Genomic DNA, 26,568 nt, shown 5'->3' with positions numbered 1-26,568 from the left:
GCTATAATGTGGAAGTTCCCAGAAGTTAGCAGTACTTCCTGGTAAGATTCTAAGAGCTGGATCTGAGAGCCAGGTGGATAATTTGTAAAAGACCAGGGCTTATTTTAAAGAGGGTGGATTTAACTTCCAACCTTTGTACAGCTGGGCTCTCTAGACTAGAAGTTCGAAATAAAAGGGAAGGCCAGATCTCCAGTTCCAAGGCTACATGTTGAATGACTTACCTCAACTTCCACCTTCGTGAAGGGCTGGCAGAAAGTAAGCATACAAAGCTGAATGCTGAAGAGAAAAAAGAGCAGGCCATCTTTATGTGGTAATACAAGTACCATCTAATATTATTACTCAACGATCCTTTCTTTAAACACAAGCACCACCACGTCACACTTCATGTATATTCTGCATTTATAAATGTCACCCTCCTGCTATAACACTCCTTGGGCTTGAACAAGTATTCGCGATATTCGAAAGTTAAATCACCAAATGCAATATCAAATATGCACTTGTGAGTCAGAGCTGCAGCTCAGCACGCTAAACCCCAAATTTGAAGTCTCCCTGACAACTCGGACTTGTAGGCCTAAGTCCCTAGAGAAACTACCGAGGCCACAATTTAAGGCAGATTAAGTGTGTTTATAGGACAACTCCTGAGTAGAACATTACATTTCTAAACTCTTTCCTGATATGAAAAAAAGAAAAAGAAAAAGAAAAGAAATCAGCGGGTCTTTCCCTAAGAGCAGAAACTTTATCATAACTGTCTCAATTAATAATAAATGTTTAAGTTATGGAGAAATTTTCTTTCATTGTAAAGCTGGACAGAGGACAAAGGCTTTAAAATGATTATAATCAACCTTTTCAAAGAAAATTTTTGAAAATAGTTGTTTCTATGTATGGCTTTCTAATACATATTTAAACTCTCTGGATAGGATGTCAATGGGATTTTTATTTTGCCTCATTTAGACAGATGACCCAGAATTCTGGCAGAGTGGATTAACCTACATGTTTAAGAAAACCACCAACCTGTTTTTGCTATTAAGAAACTAAAGTTGGGAGGGCGCCTGGGTGGCTCAGTTAGTTAAGCGACTGCCTTCGGCTCAGGTCATGATCCTGGAGTCCCGGGATCGAGTCCCACATCGGTCTCCCTGCTCAGCAGGGAGTCTGCTTCTCCCTCTGACCCTCCCCCCTCTCATGTGCTCTTTCTCTCTCATTCTCTCTCTCAAATAAATAAATAAAGTCTTTAAAAAAAATTTTAAAAAAAGAAACTAAAATTGGGGCACCTGGGTGACTCAGTTGGTGAAGCATCTGACTCTTGATTTTGGTTCAGGTCATGATCCCAGGGTCGTGACATTGAGCCCCGTGTCAGGCTCTGTACTCAGTGGGGAGTCTGCTTAAGATTCTGTCTCTCCCTCTCCCTCCGCCCCTGCCCCCGTCTTGTGCTCTATCTCTCTCTCTAAAAAAAAAGAAACTAAAATGTGATTTATCTATAAAAAATTACTTAAAGGACTTACTTTACACAAGAAATTTAGAAATTTAAACAAGTTATTTAGTTCAAAGAAGGAATTTAGGTAGATGTACCAATTCCATATATAATTATAAATTGTGAATGTTAAGTATCAGTTCTCAAATTTTCCATCTGAGAGGAAAATAATCTTTTACTTTCAACCCCAAGCAAATAAAGTCAACCCATATTATTTACCACAAAGTAAATTGTTCTTGATCTATTTAAATTGCGCTTTGGAAGTTAGTGATTCAAATAGATAAATCTGTTCTGAAAATTCTGAAAGCTGTAAGAAAGAAAGAAAGAGAGAAAGACAAAGAAGAAAGGAAGGAAGAGAGGGAGGAAGGGAGGGAGGCAGGTGGGGAGGGATGGTGGGGAGGGATGGAGGAAGGAAGGAAGGAGCCAGGCATAAGATCTCATTAAACCTGTGTTGTCTACATACACCCAAACCAAACGACACTTCTCGGACCCACACAAAACAGATTTCTCCATAGCTGCCCCTTCTATAAGTGTACTCCCTAAGTTTATTAACCTTCTCCCTTAGGCTATCTGCCTTAGTATAGACTCTCTTCCTTAGAATCTCAGGCTAGACTCACCCTTAGAGCGAAGGCAATTGAGAAAACGGACTTAGAAGTAGCAGCACAGTGCTAAATACACCGTGAAGCCCGTCGGAAGATAAAAGTGGAAATGAGAGTCACCATAGTCAAGTGCAATGTGGCATCTGGACAAAACAAAATTGTGCCTTTTGAGGATTTTGTGTTTATCGGTCCTAAGAAATCTTTACCTCTGGAAAAATGTTTTCCCTGTCTTTTCTGAATTCCCTCTCCTATTTTCTTTTTCCCTTTATCACACATGTCCCAGGCTAGAAGGCTAGATTAACCCAACCGTTCCATTTTCTATCCTGATCCCCCTTCCAGGAAGGCCTTCCTGTACTTGACCTTCATGCCCACCTGCACTGCCGCACAAGTTACACAAGGCACACTGACCACACAGGGAACCTGCAGTCACTGTCGCTGTAAGGACCTTAAATTGTAAAGACCCTGAGGATGACACACCTCAAGACATACAATGATGCTCTGCACCCAGTTTTTAGGCACTCCCTTTTCTAAAATGCTCTCATACAATTTGTTTCTCCTCACTTGCCCTTGTATAAAAAGCTGAAAACCAGGAACTCAAGATCAACAGTGACATGAAACATGTATTCTAGCCAAACGAATAAACCGACGTCCTGAAGAGTTAAAGATCACATAACGCCTAGATATCCTTTGCAGTTGATGGTCCTTATTTTGAGCGTCGTTTACTTAACTTCAACTATGAAGGGCTGAAGCATAATAGGAACATACGTGTCTCACATGTTAATAAACACTAACACATGTAACTGGCCCATCAGTTACCCACTCTGATTTAAATTTATTATTTCAATGCAATTCACACACACAACATGGAAAAAATCAGTATGTAGTATAAAAAAAATCAGACTTTCATATGTTGTCTGGCTGATCTAAGGAACTCACAAGGTACCTGAAGGCAAATGATGACTCCCCTTTACATATGTCCAAGTGGTTGTCTATGCATCAAAAATGTTATGTGAACTCTCTATGTTCAGTATCAAAAGGCATTGCTGGGTAAGCCCCCAGGCAAAGCCCTCAAATCCAGGCATTTTATACATGGCTCTCACTGCAGTATAAACCAGCTCAGAAGTATCCAGGGGGAACTCGAAAAAACGTCTTGAGGGAAAGTAAGATTCTACATGTTCTGTTCTTTCTGAAGGCCTGTTTCACTTCAGCTTGCTTACTGGTGAGCTGTATTCCTCTCCTCTCTTAAATGTTTATAGAAACTGCTGATCCCTATGATTTTAAAGTCCAAGAACGGAACTGAAAGCTTAGCTATTTTCTCAGCTCAGATCAGACACATCACTGCTATTTCAGGCCATTATGACGCAATGGCTCTGGACTGCTTAAACCGATATAGTAAAACAACAATGGAGACACCAGCTAATATGATAAGTCTGCAATGGAAATAAAACTACAAGATTAATGCTAAGTAGGATGCAAACCAGGTCATTGGACTGGTTCTGAAGAATTGGTAGATACACACTTGAGACCCATAAGAACATGGCAGACAGCTAGAATTCTGCACATGGGAGGGGCCAGGGGCTAATGGGCAAGATAGTGAGGCTCTCTACAGAGACTGCTCAGTGACAAGATTTCAGGATCTGATTAGAAATCTTTACTCTTAGGGATGCCTGGGTGGCTCAGTCGGTTGGGCGTCCGGCTCTTGATTTCGGGTCAGGTCCTGATCTCAGGGTTGTGAGATCAAGCCCTGTGTTGGGCTCAGGCTCTGGCTCAGCAGGCAGAGTCTACTTGTCCCTCTTCCTCCCCCATCTTGCACACACACTCTCTCTCAAATAAATAAATAAATAAATAAATAAATAAATAAATAAAATCTTAAAAAAAATCTTTACTTTTACAAAAAAAAACAAGGCTTATTTTTTCTTAAAAAAAGAATTATCTTTTTTTTTCTTCTCTTGAATAAAATTTAAATAAACCAATAATAGAGAGAAGCGACTTACAATGTATATCCTTGCCATGTCCAAGTCACGGTATCCTACAATAACAGAAGTATTTAGACTGTTAGTTCAGTGAAAAAATGCCAAATAAAACCTAAATCTTATTTTAATATTGGTATTCGTATACTTTCCTTCTGAATTGAAAGCAGTATATTGAAAAGTAAAACGAGCCTATTATCAGCAGTGAATTGCTCTGTGAATTCTTGGATTATATATCTACGCAGCAAAAATCTGTTTTCCATATGTAACCACCTATCTTTTTATGGAATTAAGTTGCTCTTAATTTTTAATAAAGCGATGTCCATGCTTAGCTATTTTTCTCCTAACGTGAACATAACTGGGTAATTAATTTGCTTACAAACCCCAGAATATATCTTTTCTCAAAAAGGGGGGGATGGGTATTTGGAAGAAAAGGTTAAAGTAGTACATAGTGAAAGAATTTGAGAAAATGCCAAACAGGCAGAAGTATAATAAGTAAATTTTGATGGATTTTAATTTTTTTAACTCCAGATGTTGAAAGCTGAGAAGCCAGCCACCAAAAGAAAAGCTGAATTGAGCAAGAACTCTTGACCTTAAATAACATAGATAATTAATTACAGCCTGCTTTTTTATGTAGAGTCTGTAGTAGAGAAAGTTCCTCTCAGAACCAAAAGAGATTCCAAAAAACCTTTCTTTATAGGAAAATGGTGGCACCATCCATATCCAGAGGACAATGGTGTACCTGGCTGGAGCAGAGAGATGGTTTCCTAAGCCAACTGTGCACTTTCTATAGGATGACAGATTGTTTTCCTATCTATCTTCTCATTTAAGTTACTTGCTAAGAGTTACTGAGCCAGGAACAAAACACCAAGGCAATCCCAAATTTATCCTGCTACCCCAGTTAGCCTTCCAGTAATAACCGTTGAATCGGGAAAAGTCTCCTTGTGGGCTTAGTGAAGATCACAACTTTATGCAAGTTTTCTGCTACCCAGTCTAAGAAGACCCTGGAACCATTACCGTGACAATAGAGTAGAAGCTAAGGAAATGCCTTCTTGGAGCTTAATAACAGCAGAGACAAAATGTAATATTGGTGTCCACAAGTACGTGCCATCTTGCAAACTTCTAAATGCTCCATGTGGCAAGGGGTATGGAGTCTGCCCATGTTCTTCCACCATGTGTCTATTCAGAGCTTTATTCAAAGTTTAAAAGGGGTGCGAGAGAATTTGTGCTGTTTGGAATGTCTGCGATTTTTCCCACAGTAAAACACTATGCTTACCAGCTTGTTTGGGTATCTGAGGAGGATTGGCTGCACCGGAACTCCAGGAATGAAGGCTCCTATAACCACAGTGAAATATTATAGCATCTTCCTTATATGACTATAATGTTTATAATAAAGAAAATTAATAATAAATGATACACCTATCCTTACTGGTTTAAGAGTACACATAAACTATATGCTAATTGTCCATAAATCCCTAGTGCTTACCAAAATGAGAGAGTTCTAAAATTCATAATTATGAAACCAAAATATTAAATGTTACGCCCAAGTCGCTGAAAATATTTATTTACATCTCCACGTGTTTTCATTTTCCAAACACGCATTATTCAAAAGGGTTTTAAAAAGAAGTGATAACAAAGTCAAAACCAAGAGAAACTGAGGAGAACAAAATCTAAATAAAAGCGAGGGGCCCCTGGGTGGCTCAGTCATTAAGCTTCTGCCTTCGGCTCAGGTCACGATCCCAGCGTCCTGGGATCGAGCCCCGCATCGGGCTCCCTGCTCGGCGGGAAGCCTGCTTCTCCCGCTCCCACTCCCCCTGCTTGTGTTCCCTCTCTCACTGTGTCTCTCTCTGTCAAATAAAATCTTTAAAAAAATAAAAATAAATAAATAAATAAAAGTGAATACTTGGAGCAAGGACTACCCCCACTTGCTAGAAGTGAGTTCTAACGTTGGCTCTGAGCATTCTAGCAGCCAATACAAAAACGTGTTAAAGGATTACCAGTTACTAGGAAATTATGTACGAAATTACACATTACTATGAAATTAGTGACTTCATAATATTAAAAAAAGAAAGGAGTGAAGTACAGAAGGCATCTGAAGGCATTATAATGATCACTAAAACAGTTTTCTATTGGATAGTGCAGGACCTAGGGTATTTGTGAGGGGATCCTTGGAGGAAAAGACAAATCTGCTAGTGGTTTCTGTGTGTGCGTGTGTGCACACAACCAGATACAAAAGCAAATGGTTCACACGTACACACACACAAACACACGCGTGCATGCCCACACACACAATCACGTATACATGATAATCCAAAGAAGGGGTTATGATACCAAAACAGAAAGTAAAGGAGTGAGTTCTGTGGATTCGCAATATTAAAAACTTTCTATTGGGAAAGCAACGCCCAGGACAAACTAACAAGTTGTTTCGTGTATTAGTAACAAATCATTTGAGAAATTGTCCATACTTTGTTACAGTACATAATTTAATTGATCTCACCTGGTTTAAAAGTAATCAAACAGGAACGATTAGTACAAGTACCTTCTGGGAAAACTAGTATCTTGGGAGAAAAGGAATATGTAGATTTAATATTTCAGTCTAATTAATAGATTACCTCTTTACTCACTTTCTTATGATTTCACAAAGAGCTGCCAATTGTTACAAAGCAAAAGTGAAATAAAAGGCTAATACTTGATTCTATGGAAAGCTAGAATCGGATTATCCGGTTTTCCTCTAAAAGAACTGCTATCTGACCATTGAGATAATTAGAAAATGGATTAAAGCTTTGAATAGAAAATACACTTACTAAATGTTTCTTAATGACAATGCTAATGATCTGGATAAACTTAAAAGAAGACGCAGACCCTAAGTCCTGGTCAAAGCACACATTAAATTCTTTCCTCTACTGCTTTACATCCTTGACCAAATCATTCCTACTTCCTTGTTTCTGTTTTCCCGTTAAAGGGTAGTCACTCCTACAACATACAGTGGAGGGATATACGGAGGAGGGAAAAGGAGAAAACACTTACAACATGCTTTATGCTTACTTGGGTTAGTGGACATACAGGATACAATTTAATATCTTTTTTGAGAAAGTATTTTTAGCTTTTACCATAAGTCCTTTCTGTTCTTCATGTGAAAGACATGTAGTGTAGTTAGTTACCCCATTAACTGAACAAGCTGGATTTCCTGAAGCTTTTAGAACTTGGCAATGAGTGAATTGCTAAGTACATAAAATAAAAACAGAAAATTCCTGCACCCACAGCAGTTAGTATGTGTACTTAGTTGGTATTTGTATTTTATAATAATTAGAAAGGGAAAACATTATTAGGTGAAAGTGCCACCATGATGGGTTATTTATAAAATAAAAATGGTAAGTGTATGCAATTTCATCCCTCAAAAAAAAAAAAAAAAAAAAACCAACAACAATCAGGTTTCCTATCACAACTGGTACAATATCAAATATGGTTCATTCAGTGGAAATTCTATAGCTACTCTATGAACAATGAGTAGATATAGAGTAAATCATAAAATCTCAGATCTGGAAGGGGCATTAAAAGCCATCTAGCATTGCCAATGCTTGAATTCTTTCTACAGTATCCCCCCCAAGTGGTTGCTTAGTCAGTGCCTGAAAATTCTGGAGAAGGATTTCAGATCACATCATTCTACCTCTGGACAGAGAGTTCCTTGAGCTGAGCGAGATGGGCTAAAATCTTACCTATTTGTTGTTACCTTTGGCCTACCAGTCCTAGATATAGTAGTTGGATCCAAAGAGAAAAACCAAACCCTTATTCCAGGTGCCGTTTCTTCCTGGTCACTTTTTAAGTCATTCCTCACATGCCCTGGTTTCTAAACCTCCTGCTGGGTCATACTCACCTTAAAATTTCAACATCTACACATCATCATGGGTGGCCAGATCACTACCAGATCATGAATCCTGCTAGAGGTCCCCTACTCACACCTGGGCCAAGGTAGAGCGATACTTATCAGAATTACCCAGGAGGCTCTCTTTATCCAGAAAACGTTGCCCCTCTCTCACCTTCAAAAGGCATTCTAAGGGTATAGGGGTAGTAAGATGCTAAAGTCTGAAAAAGTTCTACAGGTGATTTGGACGTACCCGCTGAACTGAAAAAGCCCTGTCTAAATATACTTCGGATAAGATTAAGATCATAATCGAGTCTTTAAAAAAAAATAAACCTACCATATTGTTGAGTATATTTGAGCTTTGATATTTTGTCTTTAAGATAATAAATAAATTCAGAGGTAGAGAATTACTTTTTATGACACAAAGTAAAAATTGTTTCAAAGAGTTTGGAGAATAAGAAAAGAATGATACATTAATCCCATGGAGTATCTCACAGGGAAGAGGACTTTTTAATACTCACTCATTTGCTCTGTTTCTATTATGCTGAAAACACCCAGCATAGGTGTCCCCAAATGCTGCCATCTGTGGATCCAAATGATTTACATATATACAATAAGTAAACTCGCATATCTAAATGAACTTCTCCTGTGTTTTACCTGCGGCCACTGCCCTCCTGATGTTGCTCGCCTTACTATTTCATTTATTGTGTTTTTTCGAGAGTCCGGATCTACCCGGGACACCAGCACCGGCTGCAAAGCTCGTAACAGTCCTTTAAAACAAACAAAAGGTCAGAGCCAAGTCATTTTTTTTTTTGGCTAAAGCTACCACAGCAATGATACTGAAAAAATCATAAAACAATTTTTATGTAAAGTTAAAATATAGCACATCAAAGAGAACTTTTAAAAAAACTGCTCTAATTCACAGCTTATCAGAAGGTTTTTTTATATCTACAAAGATTTCACTGATATAACAGAAGTTAGCAGCAAGAATATGAAAGGAAACAAAGGCAATTTTCTCCCTGAAGGTCTTCTTCCTCAACCGACAGACATTCAAGCTTTGGAATATATACCTACAATATTATCTTGTTTTATTTTAGGAATATCCTGAAAACTGCGTGAATCCAGAGTACGCACGGATAGGGAGCAATTACTAATTTTACTAAAATTTTCAGCACGCCAGTCTAAGTAGGTAGCTTCCTCACACATGCAAAATAACCTCAATTTACCGAAAATCTATTGCTAAACAGCTTTTCAGGAAAATGCCATATTACACAAAGCAAGGTGGTTACACTGAGAAAAAAAAAAGAGGGAGAATGTGTGTAGTGCGTGTCCGTGTGTGTTTTTCTTAGCTGAGTGAAAAGTGGCAGGAGCTACTGCTCTTTGTCCAGAGTGCCAGGGTAACATTGGGAAACTTCCATACCCACTCTCTCACCACTGGATGTTTGCAATAACCTCAGGACGACTGGCAGCGGTTACTTAGAGACCCACACCCCAGGGAGAGAGACCAAAGCACCTGGTGGGATACACATCTCACTTGCTTCATTATTTTTTATGGCAGGAGGCACTTTATCGTTCCACATCATAATTTTCAGAGTTTCACATTGGTCCCTCATGCAGACTCTGGGGCAATAATAAGAAAACAGAGTTAAGAGGAAAGCCTCCATGTATCTATCAGCCTAATACCCCAAAGAGAAATTCGTGAAAGAGCGTGTAACCGGTGTTTTCACAGATTCTTCAGTTAAATCCTCTCTCGAAAAAAATCAAGGCATGTTTGGTACTTGAAAGCTGGTCTTTCTAGCTAGATATAATGACAGAAAGCAATGATGGTACGGTGACAAACATGAGAATCTGAAAGAACCTTAAGGGCACAGACAGGGAGGTCTCTAACCTTTATCATAAATTCCTTCCTTCGATATAATTCCTCACTAGAAGTAAGGAAATAGCTTTGAGAGCTTTTAAAAAGCCCACCGATAAACGATAGTTGATTTTTTTTAAAAGGTGATCCACGAGCATGAAAAGATCTCTGTTGTCTTACAAGCACTTACTGCCAATCAGAGGGACCTGTGCGTTCTCGTTTCGAGAAACCATCGAAGGCAACCCGGCTGCGACACAGGCAATTCCATCAAAGAACGTTGAATGGGGGGCAGCAACCAAAATTGGGGCCTCCATGGGGCGCGCCACCTTTCCCTTCATAGTAACTATGAATCCCATCGAAAAGAACAGGGCATGACCCAGAAACTTCAAAACTGGTTGAGTGATTTCCCTTTGGAAAGAAATATTAAAAACAAAAAAAAAAAAAAAGAAAGAAAGAAAGAAAGAAAAAGAAAAGACACAATTAGCCTTGCTAATCTCAGCTAACGGCGGGGCTTTACTCTAAAACACAACACAAAAACTCATACGTATCAGAACATTACATTTTAAAATATGAGCTAAGAAGAAGAGCTAACAGTTATACGAAGGGTTTTTTTCTGCCAGGCACTATTCTAAGGACTTTACATCTCTTTAATCCTCAGCCCAATTTTATGAAATGGGTATTATTTATTAGCATCCTCATCTTGCAGATGAGAAAACTGAGTCACAGAGAAGCAAAATTTCCCAAGGACATATGGCTAATAAGTGACTCCATTATTCTGTGACTATAAAGGGATAAACATGAATTTTCAACACAAATCCCCCATTGAGAAACCCAAATGAGTACTGTTCTTCAGAGGAGTCACCTTGGGAATGTACACGTGCGTAACAAAGATGCTGCTATCTCCCCCCAACACTTTTAGAACTCTCATGCTGAATCTGTCCTTACCTATATCATTATAGCTCTTAGACATCATCAAAAATCTTAAAAGGTAAATTCACCATCTCACTTCCCTGGAACATGATGCACTTACACAATTTCAGATATCGAATTGCTTACTTTTTAAAAAGAATTTCTGTCATTACAGATTAATTAATTCATCGAACTGTGCCAGGTGACCTGTGTGGACGCACAAGACAGAGAAGATCCAGTCTCTGTCCTTGAGAAGTTCAACTGAGTAGGGAGACAAAAACCCACTTCTAGAAATGCAAACACAGAACGGATATCCAAGGATGTGAATAAGCACACAGCAGCTTTTCATGAAAAACAAAACATGTGTATTTCCCATAAGACATCTAATGAGAGCTTTAAAAAATAAGCTTCCTGTCTAATTCTCTCAACAGTCTTGTCATAATGCAGAGAAGTGAGACACAGAAAATCAAAGCACTTTTCCGGAGGGCACAGGGAAATGACTGTGTCTCTCTTTCTTGCTCTTTCAAGTTCAGATGTCTATTTACCTAAGGATAAAAAGCTCACCCCATTACCGAATTTCCACACCTCCTATTTTTGATTTATAGTGATGCAGATTCTAAAATATCCCATACTCAGAGCTGTTAAACACTTCTATTTAAATGATTTCAAAAAGGCTAAAAGTTTGGTGCTGCATAATTGACTTCAACATTACCTGTTTGAGAGGAAGTAGAGAAACTTGCTTAATTGGCAAAAATAGAACTTTTTTCCCTAACATTTATTAATTCTGTTCTCTGGATTCTTGGACTATTCCCCTCTGTCATTATAGGGCTCCATAAGCCGTTAATGATAGAAACCAAAGAGGTAATTGAAAGGGATTGGTGTATCATGAAAACATCTCTCATAAAGTATTTTTTAGTGATATGCAACCTTGAGTTCTGAAACAAAGGAGTGTGATTTGCAAGGATTGAGGTAGTATTAGTTCTCTGGGGACACTGCCAGCCTTGGATTCACTTCCACTTCAAACCAGCCTTGGGCTGAATGTTGACATTTATTCACTAGAACATGAACTGAATAGCAAATTGCATATTTCTTTAAAAGTTCCTAGAACAGTGATTTTCAAAATTTTTGGAGGACATTCTCCTTTGAGATTTGGATGAAAGGAATGGACCCTGTGTACAAAGAAAAAAATGTGCACAATTTTAGAGAGTCCAACAGTGCCCTAAAACTCACCTATGGCTTCCTATTCCAAGGAATCCACATTTTAAAAGGCTTCACTCTCAGGATAAACATACGGCAACAAATTGGCTCTGCCCAATGGGAATGAACTTTTACCAGTAACTTTGTTAATTTGTGATGAGTCTATTCTCTAATACCCTGCTAATTAGATAATGCTCCAGAAGCAATTCCATTCTCCCTCCATACTAATGTTTTAAAAAAGCTAGACTATATTGATTAAGAATTAAACTGTTATTAATAATGATCACTAAAGTATTAAATACACTGTAACTTATCCACTTAATTATACCACTGCAGAAAGTACGTAGTTACTATAGAGGGACAAAAGCAAATGTCAAGACTGAGGGAGAGCAGAAGAAAGCCAGGTATTTTTCAGCTATAATGGTTTCAGGTATACTAATTGGGTCTTCCAGAACCAAGGATCTATCAGTTTTAAGCAATAACTTAGAAAACAATTGTTTAATGTTAGGGAATTACAGCTTCAACAGAAGATTATCATAAGGTGCTTGGGCAGCAATTTCTCCATATGATGAATTAAGAACCGTTTCATCTGAGAAACAGAAATAAATGGTGAATATTGAGTCGGCAGCAGTAGATAAAACTCTCGATCGATGATTAAACTATGGCAAACTCTTCTTTATCTTGATTTACCTAACATTTAGACATTATTCTTTCTTACCTCCTCCAACCAGTTATTGGATGGGTCAGCTTTTCGGGACAGCATGCTGTTGAAATGGCGGCAAATGGCCATGCCAGTAATATAATTAATGCGACCAACAAGGCACGGATTGGAAGCAGGATAATTCCAAGAAATAAAATCTGAAAGTCAAAGTTGATTAAAAAAAAATAGGTGAATGGACAGTATTTTAATGTTCTGGCTATCAACCAGAAACATGGAAGAGGAAAGTTCTGTGTTATTTATGCATTCACTAAAGGATGAATTGAACATTACCCTGCCCCAGACATGAAGCTAAGCACAAAGAAAAATAAGGTACTATATCCCGCCACACAACACCTACAATGTAGAAAAGCAACAGTGAAGAAAACCAGGTCCTATAAGAACATGTGATCTGTTTATCAAGGAAAGTGACTAGAGGATGCTGGGGAAACAAAGTATCTGACTGAGCAGTCAGGGAAAGCTTCCTGGAGGAGTTGAAGGCTGAATGGTCTTGAAAGACCAGCAGAAGCCAGCAAGGTAAGAGAGGAAATTGCTTTTTGAGAGCTATCAGTAGAAGGAAGAGTGTTAATGAAGGTGTTAGAGTGTGAAAGAGTAAATGCGTTATTTTATATACCTGCCAGTCCTTAATAACTAACAACAATAAGGAGATGGAGAAGGAAAAAGTCAAATAAAAAACAGGTAAGAATAAGGAAAATTAATAAGAATGACCAATAATACACGAATGCTTATTATGTAGCAGGCATGAGAAGCACTTGGCATGTAGAAACCTATTTGATTCCTACAACCTTAGGGCTGTTTTACATACAGGAAAGGAATGGCACAGAGGGAGTTAGGTGTAGCTGCTGAGATCACAGTTACTAAGTGGCAGCGCCAGGGTTTGAACCCAGCTTGGTTACAAAGCCCTTGCTCTTAATTCTATACCGTATTGATTTTTTTAAAAAAAATATTTTATTTATTTATTTGACAGAGAGAGAGAAAGCCAGAGAGGGGACACGAGCAGGGGGAGTGAGAGAGGGAGAAGCAGGCTCCCGGCCGAGCAGGGAGCCCGATGCGGGGCTCGATCCCAGGACCCTGGGATCATGACCTGAGCTGAAGGCAGACGCTTCACGACTGAGCTACCCAGGCGCCCCTTGACTTTTTTTTTTTAAGATTTAAAATATTTGTCAGCGAGAGAGAGAGCACAAGCAGGGGGAGAGGCAGGCAGAGGGAGAAGCAGGCTCCCTGCTGATCAAGGAGCCCAATGCGGGACTCAATTCCAGGACCCTGGAATCATGACCTGAGCCGAAGGCAGACGCTTAACTGACTGAGCCACCCAGGTGTCCCACCATATTGATTTTTAAGTGAAATAAACTATCTTTATGCACACCACATTATCTTTCTTCTATTAGCCAACTACACTACTCAAACAGCGCTGGTCTTCTGCTTCTCCTGGCCGTTAATGTGAATCTGAGCATCATCAAATAATTTATGAGGAGCACCAAATGATTTCGCTTTTCTGTCAAACAATTTAAGATATAATTTGATCCGTCAAATTATGTGTGTGCATGTGTGTGTGTTTGAAGTCAAAATTACGTACAAGGAAATGTACAGCTCTTAAGTAGATCATTCAGTGAGTTTTGATAAATGTATACCCTTGTACCTACCACCCAAATTAAGACGCAGAACACATCTACCCTCCAGGCATCTTACGCCTCTTTCAGTGAATCCCTACCCACTTAGGCAACCGATGCTGGATTTCTATCACATAGATTAGTTTTGTCTGTTCTTGAACGTCACATAAATGAATCATACATTATGCATTGTTATGTGTCTAAGCTTCTTCCGCTTAACATGTTTTTGAAATTCAACTATGTGATTTTGTAAATGAGTAATTCATTATTTTTGATTGCAGAATATGATTCCACTGTATGCCATTAGGACAATTTGTTTATTCTCTTGTTGATGAATCTCAGGGTTTCCAGTTGTGGGCTCTTACGGACTGAAGACCCTATGAACATTCTTAGGCAAGCCTTTTTGTGGATATGTGTTTTCCTTTCTTATATGAGGAGTGGAACTGCTGGGTCATAGATAGTTTAACTTGATAAGAAACTGCCAAAGTGTTCTCCACAGTGGTTGCATCATTTTAAAGTTTCACTGCCAATGTATGAGAATTTTGGTTACTTGCACATCCTTGCCAACATTTGGTCTTAGTATTCTTTTCAAAAAATCAACTTTATCAAGGCATAATTTATATAAAATAAAATGCACCTATTTTAAGTGTGCAGATTATGAGTTTTTCAAATATATATCCCTGGCCCTTGGCAACTAGTGACAGGCTCCTTTTCACCCTAGTTTTGCATGTTCTAGATTGTCACGTAGAAATCACCCAGTATGTATTCTTTTATGTCTGGCTTCTTTCCCTCCATATTTTTGAGATTCCACAGTGTTGTCATTATGTACCAGTAGTAAAGCCTTTTCAATTGCAGAGTATGGTTCCACTGTATGAATATAACATGATTCATTTTTCCATTCTTCTTTATATGGGCATTTGGCCTATTATAAGTTTTTAGCTATTATGAATATAGTTTTCATGGACATTAATGTTCAAATCTCGGTGTGGACATATATTTTTACTTTACTGGGAGTGAAACTGTTGGGTCACGGTATGGTTAACTTGTAAGAAACTGCCCCACTGTTTTCCACAGTGGTTGTATCATTTTACATCACCAACAAAGTATGGAAGTATCTGCTGCTCCACATCCTCACCAACATTCGGTGTTGTCAGACTTCGTAGCCATTCAAGTGGGTATGAAATAATATCTCATTGTGGTTTTCATTCACATTTCCTTTGATGGAACAATGATGTTGAGCACATTCTTCATGTGCTTATTGGTCATTCCTTTAACTCTTTATGTTAAGTGTCTGCTCAAGTCTTTGGCCCATTTTTATTGGTTTGTTTGTTGTTCCCTTATAAATTTGTAGGAGTTCCTTATATGTTCCACTTCCAACACCTTTGTCGTTATATGTATTGAGGTATTTTCTCCCAGTCCATGCCTTTTCATTTTCTTCCTGGTATCATTTTCTTACGGGTATTTGATGAGAAGAATTTTTTAATTCTGATGTAGACTAATTTATCAATTTTTAGTTTTTGTTTTCTGTGTCCTTTCTAAGAAATCTTTACTTACTTCAAGGTCATGATGATATTTTATATTCTCTTTTCTAGAAGCTGTATGGTGTTAGCTTTTGTTTCAGTCTATGATCCATCTTAAATTACTTTCTGTGTGTGGTATGCACTAGGGATCAAGGTTTGTTTTTATCCATAGCTCTATCTAGGTGTTCCAACACCATTTTTGAAAAGACTTGATACTCCATAATGAATTTTCTTGGCAACTTTGTCAAAAATCAATCAAACACATATGCTCTCCATTATGTTTCATTGATTAATTAGTTCATCTATTCTTCTCTCGATACCCCATTCTCTCAACTTCTGCAGCTTTTCTTTTTTGCCTTTTTTTTTTTTTTTTAGCAAGTCTCAAAATCAGGTACTTTGTGTCCTCCAGCTTTTTCTTCTTCAAACTTTTTTTCGGCTAATCTAGTTCCTTTGCATTTCCACATGCATTTCAAATTAATTTGTCAGTTTCCACCCAAACAAAAAAGCCTATTGGGATTTTTGTTAGGGTTTCAATGAATCTATAGATCACTTTGGAGAGTTTATCACCATAAAAATATTGATTCTTCCAATTTATAAACATAACATATCTCTCCACTTATGTAAAGTTTCAATGATTCCTCACAACAGTGTTTTGTTGTTTTCAGTATAGTGGTGTTACATGTTTTTGGTTAAATATATTCCTAGTTGTTTAACATTATTTTATTGCTATTATAAATAAGATTATTTAATTTTACTTGGCAATTCTTTGCTACTAGTAATTAGACATGTAACTGATTTTAAGTTTTAATCTTTTGTCCTACAACCTAGTCAAGTTCACTTACTAGTTCTAGTTGTTAGCCATTTTGTAGATTCTTTAGGATGTTCTACATATACAAACATGACATCTGTGGATAAATACAGTTACAATTTTTCCTTTCTTATTTTTAATTTTTTTAAATTTTATTTTAAATCCCAGCTTAGTGAACACACAGTGTCCTATTAGTTTCAGATGTGCAATGTACTGATTCAACAACTCCATACATCACCCAGTGCTCATCAAGACAAGTGCATTCTTTAATCTCCATATCACCCATCTTGCCAATCCCCCCACCCACTTCCCCTCTGGCAACTTTCAGTTTGTTCTCTATGGTTATGAGTCTGTTTCTTGGTTTGTCTCTCTCTTTTCCCCTTTGCTCATTTTGTTTGTTATTTGTCTGTTTCTTAAATTCCACATATGAGAGAAATCATATGGTATTTGATTTTCTCTGAGAAAATTCACTTTCCTTTCTAATCTCTCTTTCATTTCTTTCTCCTATTTTATTGCACTGGCTAGGACCCCCAGTTCAACGTTGAGCAGAAGTGTTGAGCAAAATATCTGTCTTGTTCCCAACCTTTGGCGGAACAGCTTCAGTAGTTCACCATTATGATGCTAGCCAAAGGTGTTTCACTGATGTACATTATTAGACTGAGAGTTCCCTCTTATTTCTATTTTACTGAGAATTTTTTTAAATGTCAGTGGATGTTGAATTTTGTCAAATGAGTAACAAAATTTCTGCAACTACTGAAATGATCAAATGCTTCTTATCATATGTTTGGCTAATATGATAAATTACATTGAAATACACAATTTTGTATGTTAAACCAACCTTATGTTCCTGGAATAAACCAAATTTGGACAGGATATGTTATCTTTTCCACATATTGCTATATATTTGACATGCTAATATTTTGTTACGGGTTCTCATATCTGTGATCATGAGGGAAATTGGTCTATAATTTTCCTTTCTTATAACATTTTTTTCAGATTTTGTTATCGGGATAATGCTAGCCACATATGTTTTTGTATATTGTCTTCATTTTCATTCATCTCAAAGTATTTACAAATTTTTCTTACGATTTCTTCTTTGAATCACTGACTATTTAGGAGTAATTTAATTTCCACATATTTGTGAATTTCCTAAATTTCCTGTTATTTTTTTCTAATTGCAATCCATTGTGGTTGGATAACGTACATTATATTATTGTAATCCTCTTACATTTATTGACACATGTTTTATGGCCTACTATAATTGTCTTAGAGAATATTCCATGGGCACTTGAGAAAAATGTGTTTTCTGCTGTTGCTGGATGGAGTGCTCTCTTTGTAGATTTCTTAGGTCTGGTTGAGTGTCGTTCAAGCTTTTCCTTGTTTATATTCTGTTTCATTGTTCTACCACTATTGAAAGTGGGGAATTGAAGTCTCTAACTACTATTGTTGAATTGTATATTTTCCACTTCAATCTGTTTTGTTTTGTGTATTTGGGGCTCTGTTGTTAGGTGCATATATGGTTCTAATTGTTCCGTTTTCTTGATGATGCAATCCCTTTTTAAAAAAAAAATATTTATTTATTTGAGAGAGACAGAATGAGAGAGAGAGAGAAAGCATGAGAGGGGAGAGGGTCAGAGGGAGAAGCAGACTCCCTGCTGAGCAGGCAGCCCAATGCGGGACTAGATCCTGGGACTCCAGAATCACGACCTGAGCCGAAGGCAGTTGCTTAACCAACTGAGCCACCCAGGCGTCCCGATGATGCAACCCTTTTATCATTATAAAGTGTCTTCCTTTATCTCTAGGAACAATTTCTGTCTTAAAGTCTATTTTATTTAATATTAATAAGCCCTACCAGTTCTCTCCTAGTTACTGTTTGCATGGTATATCTTTTCTCTCCTTTTACTTTCAATCTATTTGGGTCTTTGAATCTGAAGTGTGTCTTTTTAGATAGCATAGAGTTGGATTATATATTTTTATCAATTCTTCCATCTCTGGCTTTTAATTAGTGTGTTTAATCCATTTATATTTAATGTAATTACTGATAAGATTTACATCTGCTCTTTTGCTACTTGCTTTCTACATATCGATGTTTTTTTTTTGTTTGTTTCTCTATTTCTCCATTATTACCTTCTTTTATGTTAAGTAGATATTTTCTAGTGTACCATTTTAATTCCCTTGTCACTTCTTTTAAAATGAATTTTCTTAGTGGTTGCCCCAAGTGTTCCCAACTTCATTTACAGTAACCTAGTTTGGATTAATACCAGTTTAATTATAATAGTATATAAAAATTGTGCTCCTATAGCTCTATTTCCTCCCTCCTCCTGTTTGCTATTTTTGTCATATAAATTACATCTTTATACATTGTATGTCTATCAACACAGATTTCTAACCATTGCTTTATGTAGTTGTCTTTTTTTTAAAAGATTTTATTTATTCATTTGAGACACAGAGATACAGAGAGAGAGAGAGAGCATGAGCAGGGAGAGAGGCAGAGGGAGAGGGAGAAGCAGGCTCCCCGCTGAGCCAGGAGCCTGATGTGGGGCTCGATCCCGGGACCCTGGGATCATGACCTGAGCCAAAGGTGGACGCTTAACCATCTGAGCCACCCAGGCACCCCTGTAGTTGTCTTTTTTTTAAAAGATTTATTTATTTTAGAGAGAGAGTACGTGTGCAAACACGAGTAGGGGGAGGGTCAGAGGGAGAAGGAGAGTAGCAGACTCCCCACTGAGTGTAGAGCCTAACACAGAACTTGATCCCAGGACCCTGAGATCATGACCCGAGTTGAAATCAAGAGTTGGACACTTACCTGACTGAGCCACCTAGATGCCCCTATGTAGTTGTCTTTTAAATCACATAGAAGACAAAAAGATTTACAAATAAAAATTATATTTATATTGTCTTTTATATTTATACATGTAGTTATCTTTACCAGTATTTTTATTTCTTCATGTGGATTGGAGTTACTCTCTAGTGTCATTTCAACCAAAGGTCTCCCTGTAGTATCTCTTTCAGGGCATGTATACTAGTGACAAATTCTCTCAGTTTCTGTTAATTTCTCTTCTCTCTCTCTTTTTTTAAAGATTTTATTTATTTATTTGACAGAGAGAGAGAGTGAGAGAGCACAAGCAGGGGGAGCAGAGGGAGAGGGAGAATCAGGCTCCCTGCTGAGCAGGGAGCCCGATGCGGGGCTCGATCCCAGGATCCTGGGATCATGACCTGAGCCGAAGGCAGACGCTTAACCGACTGAGCCACCCAGGCACCCCTCTCCTCTATTTTTGAAGGATAGTTTTTCTATGTTAATCCTGGTTGACAATATTCTACTTTCAGCACTTTGAGTATATCATCCTATTGCCTTCTAGCCTCCATAGTTCCTGATGAACAATCAGACATTATTCTTATTCGGGATCCCTTTGTGTATGATGAGTTACTTCTCTCTGCTTTCGAAATTCTCTCTTTTTCTTTGCCTTCTAACAGTTGGATTATGATGTATATAGGTAGGGATATCTTTGAGTTTATTATACTTAGAAGTCATTAAACTTTCTGAATGCATAAATTAATGTTTTTCACCAAATTTGGCAAGTTTTCAGCCATTTTTTCTTCAAACATTCTTTGCCTCCTTCTGTGGCTCCCATTTATGTTTATGTTGATACACCTGATAATGTTCTACAGGTCTCTGAGGTTCTGTTCACTTCTCTTCATCCTTTTTTCTTTCTGTTCCTCAAATTAATTAATCTCAATTGATCTATCTTTAAATTTGCTGATTCTTCTGTTTGCTCAAGTCTGCTCTTGAGTCCCTCTAGTGAATTTTTCATTCCAGCTATTGTACTTCTTTTTGGTTCTTTTTAATAATTTCTATCTCTACTGATAATCTCTATTTGGTGATTCACTGTCTCATATTTTCCTTTAGTTCTTTTGACATGGTTTCCTTTAGTTATGTGAACATATTTAAAATACCTGATTTAAAGTTTTTGGATAGTATGTCCAACATCTGGGTTTCCTTGGAGATAATTTGTATTGACTGCTATTTTTCCTATTTATGGGACATACTTTGTTATTATCATTTTGCATTTTTTTCTGTTGAAAAGCAAACATTTTAAATAATATAACAACTCTGAAAATCAGATTCTCTTCCATCACCAGGGTGTACTGTTGTTGCTGTTTGTTGTTGTTATTTGTTTCTTCAGTGACTATTATGAACTAATTCTATAAAGGCTGTATTCTTTGTCATGTGTCATGTGTGGTTACTGAAGTCTCTGACCAATTAGTTTGGTAGTCAGCTAATGATTAGATAAGATTTCCTTAAGTGCCTGGAATCAATAAGTTCCCCAGTGTTTGCAAAGAGTCTTTGTGTGCATGTTGGAACACACCTTCAACACACAGCCAAGTGGAAGTTCACAATTCTACCTTAGCTTTTACCTCCAGTTTGTACAGAGCCTGATGGTTAGCTAGAGGTGAGAGCTTAGGGTATTCGCATTTGTTGTTGTTGTTGTTGTTTTTCAGGTCACAGAGCCCTGGGTATACACACAGGCCTATACATGTGGATACCCTTCTAGATTCCCATGAATATGTCAAAGCTTTTCAAAGTCCCCTATGGGCATCTCATTCCCTAACTTCTTTTTGCAAACCGTTTGGTTAAGCCTATTGTTTGCTCCAATCAGTATTCACCACCTCAGGTAACTGTCATGTTAAGCAATTGCCTCTGATTGTTTTGACAAACACCCCTGGAGAAAAGACTGTTTGCAGTGAGTAACCTCCAAGGTAGGTCAAATAAGCCTTGCAAACAGCCTTGCAAATGACCTAGAAATAATCTTTACTGCAAGAAAGGACCATAGCATAGACCCCGAAGATAGAGTTAGAATGAGGTTATAGTATATTCACATAAGCTAACTCACATTCACAAAGAGTAGCTAATACGGATTTTAATTAAGTTGTCAAATATTGGGCAACTTTTTTTCGGTTCCATTTCTAGGTCTGCAACAAATAATAGTGTTTAACACTAAATAAACCAACTTTGAGTAACCCTTTGACAAAATAAGAGGATTCCCCATCATATTTCCATTTGGTAATACATCATCTCTGTAGGGAGGCCTTCTTTCAACACTCTCTCAGGGTTATTGTCTTCTCTGGATCTTCTTCATAGTACTACTAAAACACGGAAATGCATAATTTTGTACTTGTCTCTTTAACTTTTTTTCAGTGAAACATAAGTTTTATGTTTCTTATTTATCAGAGTTCTTATTTCTCTTGTTCACTGCTGTATCTCCAGAAATTAGCCTTGTGCCTGGTACATAACAGACATTCAACAAATACTTTTGGTATGATAAATGACCCACAATTACTACCAAACACTTATTTCAGTTCCATATTCTCTTGAGGAAATGAAAGCTAGGCTACTTGTTTCCATGCCACTATGTAGCAGGACCTTAAATTGTCAAAAAGAGAAGGGGAAGGGCAAAGCTAAGTCCTACAATGAGATACAAAAGTGACAACAGTCCTTAAGCAAGATATTGATCATTTTCAAGGTTAAATTTAGTCTGAATTGGTCATAGTAAGTCATACTTAAGTGAAAGTATATCCATCTTTTAAACTTGATAATACAGACCATACTGTTTTTCAATCATGTCTGTTAAATCTTCCCTTTGCCCAGACTGTTCAAGACATTGAGACCTCTTTGGTCTACATTTTTAGTTAAAAAAAAAAAAAAAAGATAAAACCTAGACCTATTGAATTCCATTCAATACAAATAGTAAATTTTAAGTACGGTATAAGATTTGTAGGCAACAAATAGCATAACTATCAATATTAAGATCACCAAACAATCCAGTTTCTTTCACACATTATCTCTCTTAATTTTAACCCTTCTTTGATGTAAGACTATTCCCATTTAATAAATGAGAAAAGTGAAATTCAGAGAGGTTAAGTGACTTGGCCAAAGTCATACAACTAACTGATAAAGGGCATGGCCCGAGCAGGTTTTCTGACTAGACTAGTGATCTTTCCATTATACTACAGCTCTTGGAGAGCTATTTGAAAGTGCTCTCCAAGTAGTAATAGGGCATGCTATAAAAAAAAAAAAGAAAACCAACACCAACAATTAGTCTCTCTATAAATATGCCACTTTGGTCCTCTCTCCAAAATATGAAGCCAAATAGACATACTTACATTTAAGAATGACTGATTTCACCAAATCAGACTAAAATTAATCTTGAGTGATAGTCAATGTATTTAGAAGTGTTTAGAGGTTTTAAGATACAAAGGGAGCATCTATCCATTTAAAGACATGAAGATCAAATTTTTAAATATTTAGTTTCTTTACAAAGAGGTATTACTACATTATCTTCCTCTTCCTGTCTCACACCCTTCTTCAACCCATTTGCCCATTTACCATTACTCTAACCTGCCTCCACTGTGGAGGACAATGGTCTCAGTGCATATAAGTGCGCTATGCAAAAATAACACTATTTCCAATCTGAAGTAAAGAAATGTGTGAGATGGACAGGAAAACATCAAACCCTTTTTTTTTTCATGAAGAACACACAGGACAAATGTAGCGTGCACACTCTATCTTGTTCTTTGATCGCTAACTTCACCAAAGGGGAAGTCCTCAGAGCAAGTTGTAACTGCTAATGGTAAAAGAGCATTTTACAAGAAAAAGGAAAGAAAGGGAAACTTCCTTTTTGTATTCAGCAGTTTTTAACAGTGGAAGAAAATTTGGAGAAGTGTTGACTCTCAAAGGGTTTGAGTGAAGACTGATTCAGGACCGATTCAGGGTGAAGACTTCTGAATACCTTAAGCTGACCCACATTACCCATTTTCTTAGATTCTGATTTCCGACCCTTGATGCCCCTTCTCAGCTAGATCATCCCAGCCTCTTGTTCTAATTCCAGACCTGGGTTCTCTGCCTTCTCCCTCACTCTTCACCTCCTAGACTGACTCCTCTCCTTCCCTAAGGCAAAAGGAAAAGAAATAGAGGGGAAAAAAAAAAAAAAGGACTTCCCCAAGTCCACTCTCCTATAGACTGGCCACCCCTCCACTCTAACTTACTCAACTTGAAGCTCTTGTCACACATCCAGCTCCCTTCTCAGCATGGAATGTTTCCTCTGCTACTGGCCTGCTCAGCTTTGTCTTGTTTAGGACGTGCCTCTCAGATCCGCATGTTCTTCGCATTTTCTCTTCTCACACACCCTCAGACCATCCTCCAAGTGCCCTCAATTCTCAGACCCACATCTCTGCCCCTTCCAGACTCACGGAACCTTCAAAAGCCCTCACCTCGCAGATCGACATCTCTTTCTTCCTCAGTGCCTTTGCTTCTCAGACTGGCGCCCCCCACCTCGGATACCTCCCCAGCATACCCACACTCCCCTCAGACAACAGCCCCCGGCAGATCCTGGTCCCTCTCCTGGATCCGCCTCCTCTCTCAGACCCACATCCCTCCCCTGGATCTGCGTCCTCTCTCGGACCCACATCTCTCTCCCCTCTCACCTGGCTGCGCCTCCCCTGTCAGATCCACGTCCCTCCCCTGGATCTGCCTCCTCTCTGGGTCCCACATCTCTCACCTGCATCTGCCTCCACCGTCAGACCCACGCCCCTCCCCTGGTTCCGTCTCCGTTCCGTCTCCTCCCTCGGGCTCGGGCCCGCGCCCTCACCTGGAGACGCCTCGCGGCGCCCATCCGCGTCTGCTGCACGAAGGGGTTGGGCACAGGCGGCGGGAAGAAGGACGCCTGGCGGGGCACCATGGGTGGCCGCAGCCCGGCTTTCCCCATGCCCGCGCCCGGCACGGTGGCCGCCACCGCCGCCGCCTCCGCACACTGGCTCATGGCCCAGCCGGGCGTCGGACCGGATCCAGAGACGGATGCGGAACGCGGGAGCGAGCGCCCGCGGCGACCTGGGGGCGGCTTCACCAGAGTCCCGGCCGGCGGCGCTGCTGCGGGACCTTCGCGCAGGCGCGAGTCACCTAGGCACCGTCCGGTCTCGCCCCGCCCGTCGGGCTCCGAACGCCCCCCTACCTCCCCGCTCTGGCTCCACCCGCTGAGCCTTAGCCACACCCCTTTAGGTGTCGGCTCTTCCTCTTTGGTCCGCCCCCTGGAGGTGACTTTCTCCTTCAGAGCAGGGCACCCCAATGACAGTTTAGGCAGAGTTCTCTGCTTGCGGGTCACGCCCACCCGGAGTACCAACCTCTTTTACGGGCTTTGTGGCTGACCTTGGCTAAGTCGGTGTCTCCATGAGCCTCAGTTGGCCCCTTCTGTAAAATGGGGCTATGTAGAACTCAGATAAGCAGAACCCCATTCCAGCCACTGCCAGGCTGTTCCACTGAAGTGGGTTAATATATCCAGGGTGGGTTTTGTTTTATGCGTTTGATATCTGGTATATGTTTTGGTTTTGCTTAAACCTGTATGGGGTGGATGTTTGTCAGTTACAGCTGAAAGATTCCTGACAAGGGAGAGATTGGTACCTGGGGTGAAGTCTTCCCCTCAAAACATGGACTGACCCTGCGAGATGGCTGTCCAAAGGAAAACTGAGCTTTCCCAATGCTGTTACTAGAAAAAGGCAGAAACAGCTATTGCCTTCCATACGTGATGAGAAACCTGGCCCCGAAAAAGGAAACGATTGGGGCTGTTGGCTCCACTTCACCCTGAGGAAGTTCAGGGGCCTATCTGGACCCGTATGGGTGGTGGGAGGACTGGGGAAGATAGGCCCTGAGGTCGTTCGGTAAAGCCCTGAGTGCTGAGAAGAGGCTGGAGATGGGGAATGACTTAAAATTACCAGTCACCTGCTCACATCCAGCTGGAGAGCACGGTGAGAATTAATCTGGGCCCTAGCACAGTGGCTGCCTCATACTCAGCTACTGCAGAATCTCAAAATCTTCCAACCCCACCAGACAGATGTGTGGCTTGCAGCTCCTCACTTAACCTCTCTGAGCTTGTAGTCTCATCTAAGAATGGGGAAAGATTAATTTCTACCCCATAGGGTTGTGGTAACAATTTAAAAAAATGTGCAGTGTTCGTAAAAAAAGCAGTCAAGAAATGGCACCTTTCAGGTATTATGTCTTGGAGCAGCTGAATGTTCTCAGTGTAATAGAGCAGGTTAATAATAGTGTATCACAGGCATGATATAAGCCTCGGGGGTCTTCAAGTAGGGACTGGCAGTCCCGTGTGGCTCTTTAGCCAGAAACTTGCACCAAAGTCTATTTCTTTAGGACCCTCAAGGACCTGAGCCATTGGGCAGGCCACAGGGTGGAGAAAAGATGACTCCCGGCCCACTAAGGTCATCTCCAGAGAGTCTGGTCTACTCCTTGTCCCCTTCCCCACCAGCCCCACCATGAAAGGCCTGAAGAAATGTCTTATCAGAACCAGAAGGGACCCCTGAAATAATCCCAGGCCTTAAATTTGTTATCCAGCAGCTCCGGAATTTCTATATAGAAGGGGATCAAAGCTTCACCCTCTTTAGGTTGTTGTAAAGGTTAAACCAAGTGATGGTTGTCAAGTGCCTAGTACCTAGTAAGCACCCTATTAAAGGAGGGGGTGCGTTACTGTACACTGTTTAGTAGTAGTGTGAGCATTGGCGTTGTTGGGGCACCTGGGTGGCTCAGTCGTTAAGCGTCTGCCTTAGGCTTCAGGTCATGATCCCAGGGTCCTGGGATCGAGTCCCACATCGGGCTCCGGGCTCGGCAGGCAGCCTGCTTCTCCCTCTCCCTCTGCCTCTCCCCCTGCTTGTGTTCCTGCCCTCGCTATCTCTGTCAAATAAATAAATAAAATCTTTAAAAAAAAAAAAGAAAAGAATTGGCATTGTTGTCAGTGAAGAAACAGAGACTCAAAAAGGAAGGGAGCCTTGAATGAGACCCTGCCCGCAAAGTGACAGAACCGCTCCTATTTCAAGGCTCTTTCCACGGGACAGAGGGACTTCAGCTACCCCACTTGGAGGGTCTCTTGCTATTTATTTTGGCAGCTCTGACCTTTATGGCAAATGTCACCTGAGCCCCCGGAGGGAGCAGAGATTTAAACTTTTTAAGTTGTCTTCCTCCGCCTCTCTAGGCTCCGCAAAAACCAGCCTAT

The 26,568-nt window shown here is 39.5% G+C and overlaps 1 protein-coding gene across 1 annotated transcript in view; it reads right to left on the bottom strand.

The window, feature by feature from the left end:
* The window catches only part of LPCAT2 (lysophosphatidylcholine acyltransferase 2), a 68,469-nt gene extending 43,988 nt beyond the window's left edge, over positions 1–24,481 (bottom strand). The window contains exons 1-8 of the mRNA XM_028092758.2: positions 24,163–24,481; positions 12,579–12,718; positions 9,945–10,162; positions 8,557–8,669; positions 6,535–6,595; positions 5,314–5,372; positions 4,062–4,096; positions 222–276 (exon numbers count right to left, since the gene is read on the bottom strand). Of these exons, the coding sequence (XP_027948559.1) occupies positions 222–276; positions 4,062–4,096; positions 5,314–5,372; positions 6,535–6,595; positions 8,557–8,669; positions 9,945–10,162; positions 12,579–12,718; positions 24,163–24,333 (852 nt within the window). The 5' untranslated portion in view covers positions 24,334–24,481. The remainder of the gene's footprint in view (positions 1–221; positions 277–4,061; positions 4,097–5,313; positions 5,373–6,534; positions 6,596–8,556; positions 8,670–9,944; positions 10,163–12,578; positions 12,719–24,162) is intronic.
* Positions 24,482–26,568: the final 2,087 nt, after the last annotated feature.

This window comes from Eumetopias jubatus, unplaced genomic scaffold (genome assembly GCF_037043125.1).
Source record: "Eumetopias jubatus isolate StellerSeaLion01/CBP00866 unplaced genomic scaffold, mEumJub1_p1.0 scaffold_10, whole genome shotgun sequence".
Lineage (NCBI taxonomy): Eukaryota > Metazoa > Chordata > Mammalia > Carnivora > Otariidae > Eumetopias > Eumetopias jubatus.
This window is presented reverse-complemented; position numbering and strand designations above follow the sequence as displayed.